This window comes from Epinephelus moara, chromosome 23 (genome assembly GCF_006386435.1).
Source record: "Epinephelus moara isolate mb chromosome 23, YSFRI_EMoa_1.0, whole genome shotgun sequence".
Lineage (NCBI taxonomy): Eukaryota > Metazoa > Chordata > Actinopteri > Perciformes > Serranidae > Epinephelus > Epinephelus moara.
The window spans coordinates 24,037,333-24,060,775 of NC_065528.1; the positions used below are offsets into that span (position 1 = coordinate 24,037,333).

The following is a 23,443-nucleotide window of genomic DNA, read 5'->3' on the forward strand; positions in this document are numbered from 1 at the left end:
TCACTATTTGGGAGACACTTTATTTCAGTTTGGAACAAAAAGGGAGAAAAAAGAGAAAAACAAAAAGTGAAATGTAAAAGAATTTTCCTTCTCCCACCATGTCATCTCTTCCCTGTGTTCTTCCCATCTCTCCAATCTAAATGAAGGTCCCAAATAACGCACCACAGACGGGTCTACTCATGACTTCGAAAGCTTTTTTGGATACTGATTTGCCTTCCATCAGTCAAAAGAATCTCGCACTTAACCATCATGCATAAAACAATCTGCAGGATAATTCATACCCGGCTGCTTTCTGAGCCTCGCTGCTTGTCGGGGATAAGTGAATTCTGAATTTGGGAGTAGGGGAAAGTAAAACGAGTGCTCGGTGAATGATATATTCTCAATTTTTCATTCAGGAGTTTGGGGGCAGATGAATATTTGATATCTTTTTTAAACAGACTCATTCATCACGTAGTTGGCGTTGGCCAGGGGAAAACGAAGGAGGAAGTTATGGCGAGACATAGTTATGGAAAGCGTCCAGTTATTGAGGCTCATTATCAAGAAGATAAAGTGCTGGTGGTGGTGGAGTTAGAATCATATGGGAGAGGAGGGGGGTAAATCGAGGGGCTGGATGAGGCTCCATCTGCAAGCAGAGTTTAAGGCGGAGATATTGAGCTTTAAAGTTTTTTCAATCCAGAAACTAATATAACTTTTTGAACTTGCAGGTCAACCTCTTCAATAAACTCTACTTGAACCCATCTGTAAAAAAAAAAAAAAAAAATGAAGGTAAAGCCGTGTTATAGGAATAAGTTTTGATCTTAACTTTTGCTTGAACCCCAGGCTACATGTACATTTGGGAATGTCCACCTTTTTTACAAATTAAAGGGCCAGTCCGTAGAATTTAGGGGGATGTACAGGCAGAGACAGTATGATATTTATAACTATGTTTTTATCAGTTTTTAATCACATGAAAACAAGAATCATGTTTGGGTTTTTTTACCTTTGAATGAGCTGTTTATATCTACACAGAAAGCAGGTCCTCTACCACAGAGTCCGCCATGTTGTTTTACAGTAGCCAAACCAAACAGTGGCTCTAGACAGGACCATTTGCCTTATCAGAACAACCACACGCTTAGCACATGAAAGAAGTTTCAGTTTGCGCAATCTGCAACCTTGCCTCTAGATGTAACTTCATCCTACACACTGGATCTTTAATAAAACTTGCTAGCGAATGTTAGCATGCTAACATCTCAAACTGAGTGCACATGTTGAACATTATACCCACTTAACAACAGCATGTTAGCATGCTGATTTTAGCATTTAGCTCAAGCACCACCATGTCTAAGAACAGCCTCACAGAGCTGCTAGCATGGCTGTAAATTATTATTTATTTAAAGGGGTTCTATTGTGCTCATTTTCAGGTTCGTAATTGTATTTTGGGTTTCTAGTAGAACATGTTTAAATGTCTTAATGTTTAAAAAACACTGTTTTTCTCATATTGTTTGTGCTGGAACACCTGTATTCACCCTCTGTCTAAGACGCTCCATTCTAGTGCCTGTCACTTTAAGCAGCCCTCCCAAAAAAGGTCAGTCTGCTCCAATTGGGTATAGCGAAATTTACAACCATGAAAAATCCCCAATAAAAGCTTCTAAATCAAAATCTTCTCAGCTTGACAACTTCCAGTAGGAATATGATTCAAAATCAGGGAGAAATTAACAACATCTACAACCAAGAGGGGCTGTATTTTCCTTAAATTAGCATCTAGCTACATGTAGCAGTGTACTTGCTACATGTAGCAAGTACAGTTTTCCATGAAAAATCACCTATAAAAGCTGCTGAACATAGATGGACATGTTCCAGCAGGAATATGAATTTGGAAGAAATTAAGAACATCTGCAATTTGGATTACATGTTTCGTTGACGTTAACATAAAGCTACATGTAGCAGTGTATGTAAAGTTAACACTTGGAGTAGCGTGCCCTGAGCAGTTGAGTATTCAGAGCCGTCTAAAGCCTGAGGTTTTTGCTCACAGGGATTACTTTTACATAAATTTACCTCATTATTTGAAACTTCGGCAATGTTTAATAGTAACATCGAAACTGCAACATTATGTATGTACGGGGCGTTGGTGGCTTAGTGGATAGAGCAGGCGCCCCATGTACAAGGCTGTTGCCGCAGCGGCCCGGGTTCAACTCCAGCCTGTGGCCCTTTGCTGCATGTCATTCCCTCTCTCTCTCTCCCCCTTTCACACTTGACTTTCCTATCAATTAAAGGCAAAACTGCCCAACAAAATATCTTTAAAAAAAAAAAAAAAAACCATTATGTACGTGACAGAAAATAAGAAAAAGTATAAATGGTCACCTTGAAACACATCTCTGTGAGGTTTCTTGGCAAAAAAGGAGTTTTGTGCAAAAATAAAAACACTTGAGTGGTTCTGGCTCAGGCTCACTAAATCATACATGTATGAGTCGTGTTTGCTACGTGTGGGTGGACATGGACTGTCTGAATACATTACATCCATACAGCCTCATGATGCTGCAGCTACGAGCCTGTAGCACCTATTATCATACACCGAGAACGCATCGCCTCTGTGTGCACACGAGACAGAGAGCGTGAGAGAAAAAGACAACAAGAGGCAATCTGTTGGCATCAGCAAAGCCTGCTGGGAAATGTGTATCCCGTAAGAGGCTGTCAGCTCAAGGTAATTTACTTCCTGGTCGCGCTGCACGCGCTCCTTCGATGTCAGCACTGAGGGAGAAGACGAGTGGGGAATCAATCACAGAAGGAATTAAAGAGGCCATCACAGTCTGTCTAGGTATCTCACACACACACACACACACACACACTGTAAACTTCAGCTCTATCACTCATACAGGTAAAGGCCATTGTTATACAGTCTTGGTGACAAATTACATAAGGCACCCGTAAGCAGCCATATGTCAGGACAGCACAGACACGTAGTCTGAATTTGTGTTTAATATTCATATGGAGTCTCTTTGTGACAGGTTGGGGAGGTGTTCAGTCACACACTAATCTGAGGTGATTAGCTGAGTGTGCATGTGAGTGACAAAGAGGCCGAGGGAGTGCAGCATAATTGGGAAAACTCCACATTTGCACAGACTATAGATGAAAGTGTTTTTTACAGCTTTTTCATCAATGAATGTGCTAAACTGCAGCGCAATATGGTTGAAATCGCTCCCTTTTTACAGTCTCTGTCTCACTCCGCCTCTCCCATTTCCCATGTCATTTCATATGTATATTTCATGTGTATGTCTTAGTGTGTCTTTCTATGCGTGCAGCGGATGTGCATTCATGATGCTCAATCATGTCCCTTTTAATGTTTCCATACACATCTGTCACGGCACTGGCTGGTTCAGAGGCAATACTGCATCGGTTGTGGAGAAAGGAGAGATGATGAATGTACTACACAGACAAAAGTATGTGGACACCCAAAAATGAACAACTCATTTCAAAAATAGAGACAGAAGATTTAGGAACCTGGCTGCAGGAATTTGCTCCATTTCAGCCAAAAGAGCATCAGAGGCTTAACTGTGAGGAGCCAAGCTCAAACCATGAAAAACAGCCCAAGACCACAAGTACACCGAAGTAAAAGGGAAGTGTCAACATACCTGTAGCTATACTGTGTGTGTATAAGAGACTGGTGCAAGTATAGGTTACAAAATGTATCTACAGGCTCTTCTTGACCGCAAAACTTTTCCAGGAACCTGGTTCCAGTTTTCTGTTTCTGGCTCGTAGTCCCTGCTCACGAGGACTTTCAAATGGACCAGAAACTATCTGGAGATCTAGAGTTCTAAATGTCACTACATGTCTACAGTACATTCATATAGACAGAACAGAGAACATATAGACTTTACTAATAGCCTGAGATCTGAAGATTTAGTCTTGTTGTCTGTCCCTAGTGCACAGACTGTGCTGGGAGAGAAAACTTTGTGCTCTGCTCCTCTCACTTGGAATAACCTTTAAAAGGATTGGAAACAAATAGACTTGGTCTCTCTGCCTGATTTTAAAGCTCTTGTGAGTATAAGGGTGAATGAATCGGTCAGGACTTGCTATCGCGCAGAGGTATTTCAATATTTGACATGTCAATGTATATATTTAATGTTTCTTATTGTGGTTATTGTTGTTTGTAACTTCTTATGTTTCTGTCTTTGGTAGGCCTCCCTTGAAAAATACATTGTTGATCTTAACAGGATCATCCATTTTCATCCGCAGGCCAAGCAAAGCACCCCAGACGTCCCTCTCCCGAGTAATGATTTCCAGCTCCTCCTGGGGAACCCCAAGGCGTTCCCAGGCAAGATGAGATATGCAATCCCTCCCTCAACTGACCCCTGTTGACGCAAAGGAGTTACGGCTCTACTCGGAGTTCCTCACCCTATCTCTAAGGCTGAGCCCAGCCACCCCACGGAGGAAACTCGTTTGGGCTGCTTGTACCCACGATCGCATTCTTTCGGTCACTACCTAGAGCTCATGACCATAGGTGAGGGATGGGACATTGATGGACCAGTAAATCGAAAGCTTTGCCTTCTGGCTCAGCTCCCTCTTCACCACAATGGTCCTGCGTAGTGCCAGCATCACTGCAGAAGCAGCACCAAACCGCCGATCCATCTCGCGCTCTATTCTACTTTCACTAATAATCAAGACCCTGAGATACATGAGCTTCCTCGCTTGAGGCAGTAACACTCTCCCAACCAGGAGGGGGCAATCCACCGGTTTCGCCTCAGATTTGGAGGTGCTGACCCTCATCCACCTGCTTCACACTGGGCTGCAAACCGCCCCAGTGGTTAACAGGACTAACCTGGTTACACTGGTTTTCACTATAACTGATATTTAGACTTGGGATAGGAACTACTTTACACACTGTGTAAATAAGGGATACTGTACAGCCAGTCGGTCATTGTTGCAAAATAAAAACTGTCAGGATGATGCAGAAATCACCTTGTAGGGATTTATTTCACAATAAAAACCTGCTCTCTGTGCATTATACCGCTCATTACACAGCTACTTACTAAAGAAATCAATAATTGGACAGAATGTATAGATTTCAAAATTATTGTATTGCCTCTGCTTAGCATCTGCAACCAGAACTGCATCCATAATGGTCTGTTATTCAAAGCAACAGCCTGCTATTCAGAAATAACAGACCACAGAATGCCATAATTGACCCATCAGAATCAAGTGTTAACAAAGCTGTGTAATAAACAATGTTGCTGACTACTCGACTAATCTCAAAAAAGAACAAGATGAAGAAAAGATTATCTTTAAAGAAACCCCAACTGTAACCATTTGTTTTGTGGCTGAAATGAAAACTAAAGCTGAAAAATAATCAGAAAACACTTGCCACAGATTGCTGCTTCTTTGAAGATAGTCCTCTAGCCTTTCTAGCATTTTGGTTCCCAATTTCCACCTCTGAATGCCTCGTTTCCAACATCAATTTAACCAGCACACAGTTTCCAAAAAAAATTACAAATAACACCATTCTGACTCTGTCTTGTTGTCTTGTCATGCACCAAAATTGGGTCTCAGAAAAGATGCTGTTTTTTTTGTTGTTGTTCTTTATCATCTTAATTTGCCTGATTTTCTCCAGATGCTGTGAAAATGCCAGAGGACTTGGCTAGCTCCTGATTTTACCTCCCTTGGGCACTGAAGTTGCTGGGACTTTTTGGTTGAGAACAAACATACACAAGTACAGCAGGTCAAAGTTGAACCAGAAAACGGCTCTGTAAAATATATTCACAAACAAACAGATTTAAAGGATAGGATAGGGAGGAGGATACGGATAAGGATAGGAGCTCTTCACGATATTCAGAGCATTAATGTAGCAGTAAACCACTATGTTCTATGTAAAGATATAGTGAAGTAATGGCGCTCTGAGCATAGAAAAAAAGTTGCACTACCTCTGTGTGTGTTGTAATCTGAGCTTCTCTGTTCTTTGTTGTGGTAGACAGTCTGGCCGCACATGCATGTTAGTGTATGTGAGTCCCTGCACTGGCTAGGTAATCGGCACCACTGCACTCATACAGCTCTCATCGCTGCTATCTGGATGGTGCACAAAATTGTAAAGACCACCCTCCGGTTCCCCCCAGGTTAACACTGTTAGCTGTGTCAGGACTGTTGTGGTTGTTACTGCTGTTTGCACTGTTAGCTTCTGGCTGCGGGGTCAGCCACCTCCATGTAGAGGACTGTGTGCAGACAACCTCTGAATCATAGGCTATGTTTAGACTTCAGGCAAATCAGGACTGTCCTCACTGTCAGGAGACTTTTCAAGTGTCCAGATTGGATTTTTGTGTCCAGACATCACCAACTTTCTGCATGGGTTGCTGTGGTAACAACATGGTGTTAGTAAGTAGCTATGCTGGTTTACGCTGCGGTTTTCCAAAGCAGAAGCATGAGAAATAGAGGCTTCCAACAACAATGAGTGTTTTCAACATGGAAGATAGATATATAATCACAGACGATATTTAGTGTAAGATTTTTTCATTATGGATATAAATATTTATACTCTTTTAAATAAGTTTCATTTATTTACCTATTTTAAACAATCATGAAATTACTTTTAATCTCACTTTTCTAAATTTGGAAATTCTCTTTTATTACTTCCACTTTTTAACAAAAAGCAATTCAATTCAAATCAAATCAGTAAATTATTACCAATCACATTCCATACAGCAAACAAACTCATAATTGGATCATGTCAACTTGACCTTTACCCCATTGAACTACAGATTCTGATATCAAGCTAATCAAATTTAATCCATCAACAGAACTAAACTATCTTCAGCCACCATACACAACTCAGACATAACCACAAAAACATGAAATAAGGTGAACAAACTTTTTTAACCTGATGAGATGCCATCACACAAACCCAAAAATAACCTGCACCACAATGAATGAATGAATGAATGAATGAAACTATTAATGGATTGCTCACTTTCCCTAATAACCATCACATCTCACTAACATATATTTTACTTGCAGATCAAATTAATTATCATCAATCCAAAGCATATACCAGTAGCGTCGCTGCAGTCATCTAAGCACTGATGCATCAAACATTTGCCTGGCTTGTCTCTCCCTGCAGGCCACACTTTGCAGACAAAGGAGCACACCTGCCCAGCTGATCCTCCCAATCAAAGCTAGCCTCTCTCCCTCTCTCCCTGTCTCTCTACCTGCATGCCAGGGGCCTGAGTTGCCACACCTATTCAAATCCATTCCCCCCACACTGTCCTCTTGTGCTACTAAATCTAGTCTAAACACAACAAGAGCATCAAAAGAAAGACAAGTCCGTTAACTCATGACTTAACATTAGCTTCTCGGCGAAAACAGAAGTCTCTGTTGCATGCATAGTAACATTGCATCGTATACAACATCGCCAACCCCTGAGTTAACTTCTATAGTGTCCAGTATGTCTGATTTTTATTATCAGTCCTGTTCAGCACTTGGTGGTGAGACAGATTCATGCACACAAATCAAAGAAAGAAATATTCAAATCCAGTTCGAGCAGTTTGAGCCATATCGCCCAAACTGCGACGCATCCTTTAAAATCTAATTGGGATTGCACCTCACATTGCCTCTAAATATGGTCAGGATTTGCAAAAATCATATTTCATGTGTGTTTTGCTGTCCAGACTCTAAAATCAATATGGATACAGTGTGAATGTGCCAAAAGAGGATTTGGGCTTGCAGTCTGAACAAGGCCGTAAATACACTCTGAATATTGAATATGGCTCTTTTAAATGTTTGGGACGGACTTTAATTTTTACTTCCAGAAAAGTGATTGAGATAATACAGCTGAACTGTTTACAACTTTGCTTGTGTTGCTTAACCTACGTAACTCTGTTACAGCCAGTTGGTCCTCATGTATAAAGCCATTAAGCCAGTTATTAAAATTTTACCATAACCAATAAAAAGGAAAGAGGGCCAACGCTTTGACAAATTAAAGTCCTAGTTTGAAAAAACATCTGATTAATAGATTAATTTCGAGTGCATGGGAGTGTACTATCACCATTATTAATAGCAGTAGCAGTTGTAGTAGTGGCCCCTGTAAGTTTTATGGCCCAAATGACAGCAAGAAGAATTTGGCAACAAGTCTAGGTGGGAGCTTTTGGCATGAAAAAGGCCAAGCTCAGAGCTACTGAATATGGGCACAGAACACAGGCTTGTCAGTTTCATTTAAAAAGATATCAGGATTAGACTTCAAAAGCCCATATGAGTCTAACCCCTCGAAACACACACTCACACTTACATGCATAACTTCCCCCCAATGCCTTCCAGCGTAGCCCTTGCCCTCACCGCATAATGACATTAGCATTTCTAGCCCTCTTCTCTCCACATCTTATCTACTTCAAAAGCAGCGCTTCATTAACTACTGCCATCTATCAGAGAGCGGGGAGCCGCCAGGAATGTGTGTGCGTGGCTGTGTGTGGCTGTGTGTGTGTGTCTCCACAACACTTGCAGTGTTATGTGGGGTCACAGACTTGTAGATTAGTGTGACAGACTGGACGTCACACCTCTCCCTCCGTCCTCCAGCAGCATGTTGCCTCTGTGTCTCCTCCACTCAGTATCAACATGTTTGCCTCCTGAGGACCAAACGCGACATGACCAGAACAGGAAGTGTGCGAAATCTACTTATGTTGAAGCTAACAAAGGGGGAAAGTCATGGGAGAATTGAATTAACAAGAAATTCCCAGCAACACCCTCCCGGTAACGGATTTAGCAAATTACCAGCACGAATTAGGTGTTTCATTACGTATTTATGCAACAAGTCACGACAGCAGTGATCGACGCAGCAGCTAAGGCTTACAACCTTACAAATTGTTCTAAAACTACTGTGTGCATGAATTATAAATGTCTTATCAGTCTAAAATAAAAGACATTTCTTCGTCTGCATGAAATGCTTTCTTATTGACATAGAAGTGTCATTACAGCAGTTTATTTACTGTTGTAATATATAATTCTTACTTAACTGATCTGTTTACGAGGCCCAACGTTTTTCAGCTAATCAAATTCATGTACACATCCCTGGGAAGTGTGTTAGATCCTCTAAGGTTTGAGTATATGATTACAAATATGAGAGAGATTATCTGTGTAGAGGTTGGGAGGTCAAAAACAAACAATAAAGCTACCTAAATCCACTTTGCTCAGCTTTTAAAATGCAAATTAGATACATGTACATCCTCCTTTATGGGTTATGTAAAAAAATTCCAAGGGGAAATTGACGACCCAAGCAGCCAAAAATGCTGTGTGCCATCTTGCACATCTTGTTGCCACAGTTATGCCAGACTTATAATTAAAAATGTGCCAAAACTCCGAGGGTCCTCTCTGGCCCAAAGTCAGCCCAAAGTTAAATTTCTCAAATCCACACTGCCTGCTCTGGCAGCCATACTTTACATTGGGCCAACTTGTTCTGTTTTGGAGGAAGTGCACTATTTTAGCTTCTCACACAGAGTCAGACAAACTCAATAAAGCATTTGTCTCTCAGCCTAATTACTGGATGTCTACAGCATCTATAGAGCAGTGTCTCTACACTGCATTAGTACACTCTAAAGGTTAATGTAGACAGGAAGTAGGGTGAACTTTTGTCTTGCTTATTCATCTGAATTTGGCTTGCTGACCTGTTTAGGCATTGGTTTTGGCCACAAACAGCCAGAGTTTTCCGCACAGTTATTTATTTGCAGCAGTCCGCTACAATATCAGCATTAGCCATGACATATTGATTTTCTATTTTTGGACACGTGCCTCTCTCTCTGGACTGGACCCTTATGTATACATGCGTATATATACTGTTCGTTCATTTAGAGCACTACTACTGCAACTGCTGCACAACAGTTTCCCTCACAATTAATCAAGTTTGTGTGCAAAGGCGTAGGTTTCATTTCGACATGGTGTGGAGACAAAAAGGGGTTTGGGGGTCCTGTGTCAGAAAATTTAGAGGATCAAACATTTAATTTATTGCATTCTGGTGAAATTTACTACATCAGTTTGTAGTATAAATGTCTTGAGTTTTGCCAGAAGAAAATACTTCAGCTATTTTCATGTTTTTATTGGGGTGGACAAAAGCACGTTCTAAATATCGAGGGGGTCGTGTTCCCTGCGTCCCTCCAAAGTCTACGTCTGTCTGTGTGTGATTGTGAGACAGCTTAGTATGACAGACCTCAGAACTTTCCTCCAGTCTCTCTTGTTTTTCGTTATGTTTCCATACAGTCATTAATTTGAATCAAAAAGTGCCAAGTTTATATAGAAACAAGTGGCACAGGTGAGTTCATCATGATGTACATTTTGCTAGTAATTGACTTATTTATAAGTTAAATGCACTTTTTAGAACATTTGTAGAGAGAAAAAATAAGCTACTACAACTATTAAAGATCCAGTGTGTAAGATTTAGGTTGATATATTATCAAAAATGGAAGTTAATATAATAAGTATGTTTTCTTTAGTGTATAATCACCTGAAAATAAGAATTGCGATGTTTTCATTACCAGCCACCCTTGCTCTCCTACACGCTTGGCACCCGGGAGAGGCTACAGGCCACTAAATCCTACACACTAGACCTTTAATCTGACAGTGTTGTTGAAGGCCTTTGAGCAGAGCTGCTACTTTATCACTTGGACACCAAGTTAGTAAAGCTAAGCTCTGCTAATGTGACTATTCAGTATACCATACAATACAAACTGCACAGAAAGAGATAAAAAGGCATTCAGCAGTGAGTACATGTGCCTAACAAACAATCTTTTTAAAGTTTTTTTTGTCTTTATTTGTGACTGGCTTCATCAGTCACCACCTGGAGGTCGTAGCTTAGTCAGATTTTTATTCACCCCTACATCACTCCCCTTCCTGGGACATCACCGATGTTATACTCCTCTTCTGACAGAGGACACGACCTGGCCAATACTAATAAATCTCAGGTTGCAGTTACAGGGGGAAGCAGTTCTCAGAGGAGCTGTGGATTCTCCGAATTCCCCATTTGCCACCGTCGACCAACACGTGCCGAGAAGCATGATGGGTAAGAGATGCTCCCACATGGTGATAACAGATGTAGTGCGGCGTGAGATGTGAGTGAGAGGAGAAAGAAAAGTGGAGAGAGAGTGGAGCAGGGTTTTTTTTGATAAGGTGGAAGAAGGTAGGGAGCAGAGGGAGGAGGAAACGATAAAGAGCGACAGTAGGGAGGCTGGCTCATCTGCCTCTGGAGAGGAGTGGAGGGAGGAGAGAGAGATTGTGGAGTGAAGTGAGTGATGGAGAGAAAGCCAGAGAGATATACTGAAAGAGAATCCAGGGCACCAGATGGAGGGAGTGAAAGAAGTAGAGACTGGAGACTCAGGCAAAAAACAAAGATTTAGATTGAGGGTGGAACAAAGAGAGACAGAGGCTTAGAGTGCATGTGTGTGTGTGTGTGTGTGTGTGTGTGTGTGTGTGTGTGTGTGTGTGTGTGTGTTGGCGAGGATGGAGGTCTCAGTTTCTTGGCAGGGTGCTGCAGCAGAGCTTGGCCCGCACCCTAATGGAGATGTAAGAAGCCTCTGAGTTTGATCACACACACACTCTCTCACACACACGCACACAGACACATATATATGCACTTACATACACACTTTCACACCTTCCTTCCTTCTCGATCACTATGGCTCCAGACAAACTCAATGCACTTGACGCCACTGTTGAGCCCAGAGTGAAGCAACGGATTCACTGAATGGCTCCTGCTGCACATCATGATGCATCTGCACAGAAAAATGACGGGAACTCAAAAGTTACGACTTTCTGCTGCAAATGGAGCGCGCCATTCGTTGTTTGTCATACATCTCTCTCCCTCTCCTCCATTTCTACACTGTCATCTGTCAAATAAGGTAAAATACAAATATAAAATCATGGCACAAACACTCAGACTCTGGATTAACCTTTGGGGAATTTTTTATTGCAAAATCAAAGTCTTATCTGAGCTTCCTCCACAGTTTCCCATCTTTTTAATAGCAGAAGTGATACAAGAAGACTGTTTACTGCAAACTACAATGAAAACTTTCTTTTTGCAGCAGAAAAGAGCACAACTTTTCAATGCGTGGGCTGGCAAATGAAATCCGTGTGAAAACCCTCTCTGAACCACTTTTGTTCTTTAAAAAATGTTTCCAGTGAAAGTTTGTGAAATCAAAACAAATTAGGACTCAATTAAATTTTAAATAAATGTCAATCACGACAGAGCTGCTTCTCACAACTATTTTCTCGTCAGTCAGTTAATCATTTTGTAAAGAAAATGTCAGGGAATTATAAAAAAAAAAAATGCCTGTTATATCTTTTCAGAGACCAAGACAACATGATCCAATTAGGGCTGAAAAGATTCCTCCAGAGGCTCCAGCAACTTGATCATTAAATCTCTTTGTTTAATCCATATAACTGTATACTGTGCACTGTGTTTCGCAGAAATGATACCGTGACACAACAGGCTTACGCTATGGACATGTGACATGATTTGATAGAGGGGATTGCAAAAGGAGGAAGAGAGAGAAAATAGCAACAGGAGAAGAGCAGATTGGGATCAAAGTTTGTGATCATGCTAAAATAAAATTAAAACTCTTCAGTGTGTCTGTAACACCAAACTAGCCTACCACTGTAGCACAACATCAACTGCTTCAGCATCTCAGTAGTAAGCATCCAGTCCACAGAGCGGCACAAGATAACGTTAGCATTTAATGTAAATCAGTATGATTGACTGAGTATGACTAATCAGTCTTTTTTCAGCATTGGCAGTATAAAAGCAAAATCGGGGAGTGCAGCAAAATGCCGCCTGCCTACTTTTGTTTATACAGAATGCACCTTTTTCGGGGCAATGGGGGGCGTGAGCAAGTAACAAAACGTGTAGCTCAGCGTGTGACGTAAACAGTGACGTGGGAGGGAAGCCGCGGCTGGTCAGTCCTTCAGCGATTCTCTCATAAGTCGGCCCGTTCTTCACTGTTCCTGTCATTTGACGGTTAATGGCCTCTTTGTTTGCGAGGGCAAGGAGGGCGCGCAATTCCTTGTCTCCCCAGTTGCTCATCTCTACAGCGTCTGTCAGGTTTGTGTTTCCCTCTTGGTACTAGCTGCTCACTAATTCCTGCTATCAGCTGTTTCCTGTTTATCCACCGCCAGTGGGTCGCACGTGCGGTGTCATCAACAGCTCCTCCCACAAGTCATCAACAGCTCCTCCCACAAGTCTTCAACAGCCCCTCCCGTTGCGGAAGGCCGCCTCGGTCTGTTTAAACTAAAAGGGTTCCGCCAATATCACTACCCTACGAGGCGGAAAATTGGGCACCTCGGATCAACTCGCCAATCCAGCTCCGTGTCTAAACACTCGCAGCTTGCTGGCAAAACGGCCCAACATTCGCAGAAAATCTGGCAGTGTAAAAGGGGCTTATGTGTCAGCCCTGTGATAGTCTGGTGACCTGTCCAGGGTGTAACCCGCATCTCACTAAGTCACCTGGGATAGGCTCCAGCCCCCTGGACCACCAACAGGATAAGCATTTACAGAAAATGAATGAATGAATGTATACATATTACTAAAGCTGTAAGGTCGTGAAATAACTGTTATTGTCTAATGGCTCAGATTAAACTAAAACATGAACAAATACATACAGAGAATGAATGCCATACAAATGTTACATTTTCAGAAAATAATTCTTCTTCGCTGCTCTAAAACAGTAGTTGCCGGTGGCTGCAAAGTGCAAGAGGAAACTGCCTTTTATCCAGGTATAAAACTACTTTTATTAAGAATTATTAGTAAATTGTCGCATTGGATCAAGAATAGACTTGCATACTCGTAATACCCAATCCAGAATTTCTGGCAATATTGGGGGCAATTCCGATACTGTTACTGGTATCGAAACAACAATACCTGCAGCCGTAGATGCAGTTCCTTGTTTTGTCTAACAAACTGTCAAAAACTCAAAGATATTCAGTTTACTGTCATATGCGAAACAAAAGCACCAAATCATCAGATTTGAGAGACTTTAACAAGAGAATTTATATTAGTTGTTTGATGCCAATAAATCTCATGTCTTTCCTTCAGCTCTATATCACATTATATATGTACTGCCCCACTCCTCTTGACTTATACATAAAGGAAACTAAAAGAAATAATTAAAAGGAACAATCTGTCACAGTAAAGCCCATATACATGGTGACACACAGATGCTTAAGGTTGTGTGTGTGTGTGTGTATGTGTGTGTGTGTGTGTGTGTGTGTGTGTGTGTGTGTGTGTGTGTGTGTGTGTGTGTGTGTGTGTGTGTGTCCTCTTAATCCAATCCTTAATATGACTTGCATTCTCCACAGTTAACCTCTGACCCAGTTTCGGCGACCCACACCACATGTGGATTCCCCCCATGAGCTCTCACCCTAACTGCTCCCCAAACTAACACACACACAGCCATGGTTATGCAAGGACAGTGGTTATGTCACACGGTTGGACTCACAAAAACACGCACACACAAAAATGCAGCCTGCCAGACTTGGTTTTTGGTCGTCTGATTTGCCGTTTCCGGAGCTCAAGTGTTGTGGCTGTGAAAGAACGTGAGAAAAATAAACAGAGTTTTGCGGGTTTCTTTCACACTGTTCATCCTCGTCGGCCAACACTGAAACCAGTCACTCCACTAAACACACACACACACACACACACACACAGCCCCATGCTGTGAGCTACAAAGATAGTCTCAAACACAAGCAGGGAAAGACATCAAGAAATAAACGTTGGGGAGACCGCCTGTGAGGATGCCAATTAAAACAGAGAGTCCATACACAAGTGTGTGTTTGGGTGTGTGTCTCTCTTGTGGGAGTCACTTCACTTAGGTTGTTTGTTTGCCAAGGAGGAGGCAGGTAAACACACCTAACCCCCCCTACACACACACACACACACACACACACATACAAAGAAGATGGGCTTTCCCCAGAACATTATTGAGCGAGCGAGTGTGAGAGAGTGAGGAGGGATCAGCCTCCATCTGCTGTATCATGAGTCATTCTCTCTGAGTGTATCAGCTTTCAATCACTCCACCATAGTCAGTATGTTGTCACACACTGCACATGCATCTATCCTCATTTCCTCTAAAAGACACAGTGTGACAAGCACATGAAGACAGACTGTCATCATCAGTTCCTCTTCACTGTTAATAATGGTCTGTATGTAAAGCAGCTTAAAGGGAAACTGAACTTCCCCACATGGCTGCACTATGAAAAGTTGCATTAATATGAGCATGTAACATGTGTATCAATAAACTCTTATCTTTACTTTCATATTGGTCATTTTCAAACATATAGAAAGTCCAACCATATTTTTAATCTTCTCAGACACACCTTTATATCCACATTTGTTACAATAGTTATAGTACAATAGTATTGCTTTGTGTGGCAGGAGATATTTTATGATGTACTGCTGTTCCCTTAATCTGTCCTAGCGTCTCCTGTTTGGTTTGTGATTTCTACATCTCCCAAAATACCCTATCTTAAGGGAGCATGCCTAAATTTGTTGCAAGTTTCTATTTTTTTTCTTTACATAAACAGACAGAAAACACAAAAATCAAATGTCTGGAGCAGAAGGCGAAGAGTGAGTCTTTCAGATTTTGAGTGCATGTCTGTGCCAACAAAACAAACTTGTTCAACCACCTGAAAGAACACCACAAACTGCAGCATGATGAATGCATGAAGGCCAAATGTTGCCTCACTGAATCCTCATTCCTGTAAATGGTAAATGGCAAATGGATCTGCATTTGTATAGCGCCTTTCTAGTCATCCGACCACTCAAAGCGCTTTTTACACTAAGAGTCACATTCACCCATTCACACACATTCATACACTGGTCGCCGAGACTACCATGCAGGGTGCCACCTGCTACCTGCTTTAAAAGGACAGTTCGGGTTTTTGGACATGAAGTTGTGTGAAACGCTGACCATCTGCAGCTCTGATGTGACAGTGTCACTAGTGTCAACGAGCCTCCTGCTCTGAGAAATGGCCCGCAGCTTACCGGAGAAAAAGTAGTTCTGAAGATATAAGGGGGACACGTAACCAAAAGGTTTTAAGCTACAAAAAAGTATGCATGTGTTTTGTTAGACTATTCCTACGGGTTACATCTGTAACAGGAAACCGATGGAATTGGGAGCCAGCGATGTTTTTATTCCCACAGCTGGGGAAATCACAAGTTCGCACCATTTTGGTATTCCTCTGTTTACCTCCAGCAGCTGACAAGGGTGTCGTGAGCCTGAACCGGTGTTCCCGCTGTAGTATAGGGCTAGTACATCTTCTTCCTCACTAATAATAGCCTACTGATTCTCTGTTGGAAACAGCCGATGAAGTTTTCGTTAGTCGTTGCTATCCTGCGCACCTGCATGGCGTGGTGATGAACTGTCTAATTGATTTCTGTTGGCGTGCTGTCTTGCAGGCCTGCACGGCGGAGTGATACTGGCCAGAAAATAGTCCCAATTGATAGCAAGGTCTGACGTAATGCGGGGATGTTTTAAAATTATTAACCCGAACTATCCCTTTAACACTTCAGCTCAAGGATCCCTCGACATGCAGACTGGAGGAGCCAGGTTGACTCATCAATCTTCGGATTAGTGTACGACCCGCTCTACCTCTGAGCCACAGCCGCCCTGTCTAGACATTCATGCTTAACACAGTGTGCAATGTAAACATCAATGGCGACCTCCTCGGCTGAGCTGTAACGTTAGCTAGCTCAGTGGTGCTAGTGAGCTAGCAGTAGATGCACGCTTCCTCCTGCACGTTGATACGGTTGGACAGTGTTGTTTAGTTTAAAGAAAATAGTTCCTACATGAAACTGCTCACAAGAAGGTCTGTAAATTATATCAAGTAACCAGCTCATGATTTCTGGAAAGAGACGTTGCTGTCGAGGTTTTTTAAACGGATTTTTCAACTAGTTCCTTTACATTGGAAAGAAGGCAGACATCTCTACGACCAATATCTCCAACACTCAGCAACTCACACCAAAACAATCTAGATACATAAATAGCACTACAGGTAAGAGGAAAAATATATGTATTTTTGATTTTGGGGTCCCTTAAAGAAGGCTAAAGGGAAATTATGGGCATGTTAATAAAATCCTGACATCATAGCTGAAAAAATGCCACACAGTACAGATGATAGGAGACGCATTTGTTAAAATTAGGATCCACTGCATTGGTTTCAATATGACAGATTCATGTGAAACAGTTTCTTCCTCAAGTCATTACAAAATTCAGTGCTTTTTATATTACATTCATTCAGTCAAAGGGAGTCATATAAGACAGAAGTATATAGATTTTAAATTTGGGAAAAGAGGGCACTGGTATTGGATGGGTACTCTGTATATGATAACATTGTGCATAGTGTTAGTTCATCTTAGATGATGGTTGTCGTCATATAAACTCTCCAGGGAGAAGCCTTTCCCCTCTTTTAAACACAGTCATTGCTACTGGATGCATCCCAGTGTGATACTGACTAATAGCTGGATGCGTATGTCAGAGCATTTAAAGGAAAGTGTGTCTTTCCAGCAAAGACACCTGCAAACACACAGTCACCATGTACATCACTGGTCATCTACAAAGGAACATGACCCATTAAACAGCAATGAGATCATCCAGTATTGATTTTCTACTGTGCACCACACCACAGAACAGCAGCATTACAGTCCCAGGATCGTCTTCCCTGCATCCCGTGCTTATGTATGTGTATGTGTATACAGTATGTGTGTGTGTTCATGTCCCACTTGGCGATTTAGTGCAATTCTTTCAGCGAAAAGACGAACCTCATGACTTAGGAATGCTATGAATGGCTCAGAGGCCTTAAGATGGGAAACTATGCATTGATTCCCGGAGATCGTTCCCATAACATTAGTCTGCACACACTCCTCTGCTGTGACCTCTCTGTTGACTCACTCATCTGCTTAAGTACAAATAGCTCTCTATTAGGAGGTGCGTCACACAACTGGTCACTCACAGACACACATAAACACACACACAGATGTACAGATGTGTGTGTGGCCCACCCACTGTTTTACAGACATCTCCTCATGGGCTGCTGTCTCGACCCAATAGAAGCCAAATGTGTGTAACACAGAAGAAATAACTCTAACCTACTAATGCATTTCCACCTATAATGCATCCATCTGACCTCAGCATTCATGTTTTGTTCTGTTCTTGATCCCAAAAAAAGATGCACTTGAACTTGATCTAAAAGCTGCTTTTCTTCCAACAGTTTTCCTTGAACGTGTCATTCTTTAATCTCCTCAATGAGCTTCAAATTAATTCAGTGTTTTGTAAATAGTCACTGACCTTCAATAAATTCAATTAAACCTAATTTGCAAAGCAAACACACTGTGCGACAATGTTTACAGTTTGGTAATGTGGGAGACGAGATGCATACAGTAACAAATTGGGTGTATTTTTTCAGTTAAGTCCCTTCTATCAACACAGATTCATGGCGTGAAGGACAAACACACATCATCAGACGAACGTTTCATCAGTGAAAGTCCAGACTACATACTAATCCTAATCAAAATTTGAGCGTGGATATAGTGTGTTCACAAAGGAAAACTGACACAATAAAGTGCTGAAAACTATGTACAATTAAAACGCTTAATTTTTCTTACTTTGCTCTTGGTAACAACTGAATCATCTCTATGGTAACTGAGCCAAGTGCATCCCCTGATAAAGGCCATGATGTGGCTGAAAGCTCAGCAACATTTCCAGTAAGTGCACCTTGTGATCTTTTGCTGTCTCTGAGATTACTAATGCACCGTAAAGCTCCAGAAAGTACAGATAATCAAAATAAATTACAATAGACAAGGCTAAAAGTCAATGCTTTGGACTACAATGCTAACATCAGCATGCTAACAAGTTCACAATTACAGTGCTAACGGACGACTTTAGCAGGTATTGTTTACCATGCATATTATCCTAGTTTGGGGGAAAAAAATCTGTATTTCGTTCATATGGACTTCATTTGCTTCAGCGAGATCTGCCACTGTCTCAGCCCATGCTCTGAGTGAACACACATGAGTTTTCTACTTGATATTATAACCTGTGTGCACCGTAACATGCAGAACAAAACTATGAGCTAGTTTTATTTCTAAAGCTTAGGAAAATGAAGCAAACTAGACACAATAATATACACATACAATATAAGATCAGTTAATTTGATGCATGTCAAGTATGAGGGCACTCCCACCACTTCTACCAATCAGCTGACTCCCAGTTAACCAAATCAGACTTTGTCACGATCTCCTTCAGCCATTCATGTTGCTTCTGCCAACCTTTAAATCTGTTCTCCTCTCTGCTCCTGTCAGCTGTCATTTTAGACGGACTCGTCACGCCCTCCTCAACCCCATTCACCTCCAATCACTTTGTCCAGAGCCCAGGACGAGCTCACCTAATCTATCTTCTAATCTTTACGAGAACAAGATGGCAGCGCGCATATATGCAGCGACCTGGAGCTCTCCCTGCTTGAGCAGAATTAGGACTATCTACTATGTCTTTAACACCTTCCCGCAATAGATCACGACTGGGTCCAAAACTAAAGACTTTTCAGATTTCTCATACTTAAGAGCATGTAAATAAATATTATTTTAATTTTCCAGTATAACATTATGATGCAGTCAGGTGAAAGTCATTTGAAAGTCTGCAGGAAAGTCTGGTCGCTGTTGCAGTCATGCTTGCAGAACCAAGAGCACTTTCGTAAAGCAATTATCACAACAACAAAAAAAAAATCTCCATTTAGGCGGGAGGTCCCTGTAGGTTTAATATTGGAGTTAAGGCAACGATAATGATTTTGCCAGCTTACCCATAAAGTGACAAGACGACCCAATGCAAGCCGATAAGACAAGACAGCAGGCACATGACACTCTGTGAGTGCTAACATGCTAACATTTGATAATTAGTGAAAACACAGTAAAGCTGAAGCTGATGGTATCATCATAGCTTTGCAGGTATTTGGTCATTAACCAAAGCAATGGACAAATTTTAACTGATGATGGCGCTAAAGAGAAAGTCAAGGAATCACCAAAGTTATTACAATTCATCCTGAGAGGAGATATGAATGCCTGTGCGTCATTTTATGGCAATCCATCCAACACTATTATATATTATATATTTCACTCCAAACTGCAGTTTGGGATTGCTTTTACATGTAGGAAGCCTACTTCTCTTTTTATAAAACATTACGTGGGAACCAACAAAAAAGCACCAGCATGCAAGAGGCTTAAATAATCCCTTCCCACCTAAACAATTTATTATCTAAGAGAGGAAATAATTTGCAGAAAAAGAAGAACAGAAACCAACGGACACAACTATACAACAGTAAACACAGTGTAAACCACAGGGGCCATGAGCAGTGGTGACCCGCAGAAACAATACACTATTATGCTCTTGACCACTTGTTGCAGGCAGTGGTGAACATAGAAAACAAAGGTCTGCAGAAACGTTCATTAGCTGCTGACTGTAATGTCAGAAAACAGCCGTTTCTGGCTCTGTGCTCTTGCAAGTTTGCGTATCTGCTCAAAACACTGTCGCTTCCTCTGTTTTGAGGGCGAAGCTTCAGATCAGAATCTGCGCATTGAGCCAAATGTTTAAATTGAGCTGTCTTTAAGTTCACTTCTTGTCCTTTGAGGCCCCGCAGGAGTCCACAGTTTAGTTTATGAACCCCTGGCTTAGTGCACAAGTGGTTGGCATCCTCCCTGCCAGTGTGCGACCTTAGCCCAGTCATGAGACGCTCTGCTCAGGGCCCCAAGGCAGTACTCCTCCCGGACGCCCCGCCTTTCATCACCTAATCACCTGGCTCAGCCTCGGCCTCACTAGAGAGAGGGAGAGGCTGCAGGGGCGGGAGGAGGGGACAATAATAACCTCAGCTGTTGTTCTCGTGGCCAGATTGAAGCCTTTGTGGTTCGAGTTCAGAGAGGAAAGGAAGCAGGCAAATTCCTGGGAAGATTTCTAATGTTTACCATAAACAGCACCATGCAGTCACATCACTAGATACTAAAAAATAATGTGGAAATTAACATGGTATTTTTCACAGAACACCTATTCATAGGTTGGGGGTTCGAGGTGCTGAGGTGAAAGCAAACACTTTGGCACCTGTTCCAGAAACAAACAGCATTCCCACACTTCGCTCATATCCCTATTCTTGGAGGCAATGATGCAAGTGTTTAAATTTTTTTTTAGAAAAGCACCACCCAATTGGAGGCAAATCCACATCACCTTTTCAGGAAATCCATGTTTGTTTATTGTTTGTCTCCTGGCACATGAACGCAGAGCTGTTTCGCAGCCAATTTGGACATCCTGCGTGCCAGGCCTTCCCAGCATCATGAGAACAGACACAGTGCTGTGCAAACACCACAGCAACGTCCCCATAGGATCAATTAACCAACACTATTAGAGGAGAATACCTTAAACGCCAGCACAGTCACTAAAAATACATAAAGACAGAAAGGTGTGGTGTTTTTCGTGACTGTCTGCACATAAAAGTCCACACAACATAAGCATGAAGCCACTTAAGGACAAACTGGAGTCGTTACAAATGCATACATCACCTAAGCATCACACTCTGTCATTACCGTGCTCAAGAAATCAACATTTTGACAGCTGTCACAGACTGAAGCTGAAGGTACTGTCTGTACTTTTTGTGCTCAGCCATCAGTGGCCCCCCCAACACACAGCAGCACCAAGAGAGGACAGAGGTATGACTAACCTTTAACACACTCTGTCAGAGATACAGTATGTGCCTTATGTGTGTTTAGCTTGCAGCCTGCAGCAATTCTATCTGCCTTACAGCGCACCTTGCTTCACACAACTCTCTTGACTTTGCATTACAAGACCTTTCTTTTCCTCTCCTGTGCCATGCAGCACAAAGCTCTCAAAATACCCTATTTTTAATCTCAGGGACGCCATGTGGAAAACAATGTGCTGCTGATACAGAACTAAATTTTTTGCACACTATACTGCAGCTGGGAGGACTGGCTCATTTCTAGTGCATTGACCTATGATGAAGCTCAATTATGCCTAATTTTGCAGCATGGGAACCCCCCCAGGAATCCCCTGCAGCACCCCCGGGCTCCCCGGACACTTTAGCGGTCATAAGAAGGAGATGAGAGCGGCTTCTTACCTCAGTAGGTTGGGCAGAGGGATGGAGCCGGAGCCTGACCCCAGAATCCCCTTCTTCCCACTCAACAATTTCTCCACCAGGGCGACATTCCCGGTCCGGGCGGCTTCCAGCAGCTCCTGCTCCTTCCCCATCCCGGACACAAGTTTGCAACGACGGGGTGATGAAAATCCAACAAATCTCCCATATATCCCCCTCCTGCCTCCTCCCCTCCGACCCCTTCCTTCACTGTCTGGAGTGGGAAAGCATCTGAAAGGATTCCTCTCACTGCATGCTGCTGCTGCTGCACGGTGAAATAGGTGTTATTGATGCTGCAGAGCAGGTTTGACGTGCACTGCTCCCCCCGGTGTCTTGTAACCTCAGTCCATTCACACGCACGGCTCCGTAATCTCCTCTTGTGTTAGTCCTCTGACGTGCACGACTCCCCGGTGTAACCTCAGTGCAAACAAGCGCAGCGGGGGGAACCGGGGGCTCCGAAGCGAATCCCTTAAGTGTGAAGTAAAAGAGTGAGCCTGGTTTACAAGAAGAAAACTCCTCCTCTGTCCGAGCAGAGGATCCTGTCTGCTCTGAGGCTCCAGGTGATCACAGGCGGGTGGTGAAACCCTGTCCGCCTCCACAAGAAGCTCTCCAGTCCCGCTGTACTCTCCACCTCTCTTCCCCGAACCTACCGCACTGGCCGGTGCCTCTCCGTGTTGCCTGAGACACAGGTATCAAGTTAGCAGCGATACAACTCTACACTTCCGGTTACATATTTCAAAATAAAACATTCACCTGCCGATGTGTTACAAGTTGTTGCTTAACTTTTTTCATGCCAGGGAGTCAGAACACTAACAAAAACCTTATATCACCTCATGAAATGTTATATAAGGTACACATGTTCAGTGTTTTAGCCACTTTCTTATTTTATTATAGGCTACATTAGAATATATATAATCATATCACAGGCTATATATATTCTTATTTTATCTATAGTATAAAATTGACTTATTATATTATGTTATTGAATTATTAAAGTGTAAAATTTACTTAATATATTGTTCATTATCAAAAATTAAAAAGAAAAGTTTATGACTGGAAAATTTTGATTTATAAATGTGACTTTTGCAAGTATTAAAATCAAATTGATGATACAGTACTGATTTACTTTGGTAGAAGTAAACAATACATTTTTATAAAAAAGATAAAATTCAAAATCAATATAGGGCCTACTGGGAAATGAAAGAACAGATGTCTTGCAAAAAAAATAAAAATAAAAAAAATACAGGAGTGGAGACAAAACCAAATAGATGCCATAAATCTCCTGTAATCAGTTGACAAAATGAGCAGCCTGCAATAATGTCCTTTTTAT

General features: G+C 42.0%; 1 protein-coding gene across 4 annotated transcripts in view; it reads right to left on the bottom strand.

Moving 5' to 3' along the window:
• Positions 1-22,779, bottom strand: part of anks1b (ankyrin repeat and sterile alpha motif domain containing 1B) — a 355,428-nt gene extending 332,649 nt beyond the window's left edge. For all 4 annotated transcript variants that reach the window (XM_050036188.1, XM_050036186.1, XM_050036185.1 and 1 more), the window contains exon 1: positions 22,099-22,779. In XM_050036188.1, coding sequence (XP_049892145.1) covers positions 22,099-22,229 — 131 coding nt within the window. In that variant the 5' untranslated portion in view covers positions 22,230-22,779. The remainder of the gene's footprint in view (positions 1-22,098) is intronic.
• Between the last annotated feature and the right edge of the window lie 664 nt (positions 22,780-23,443).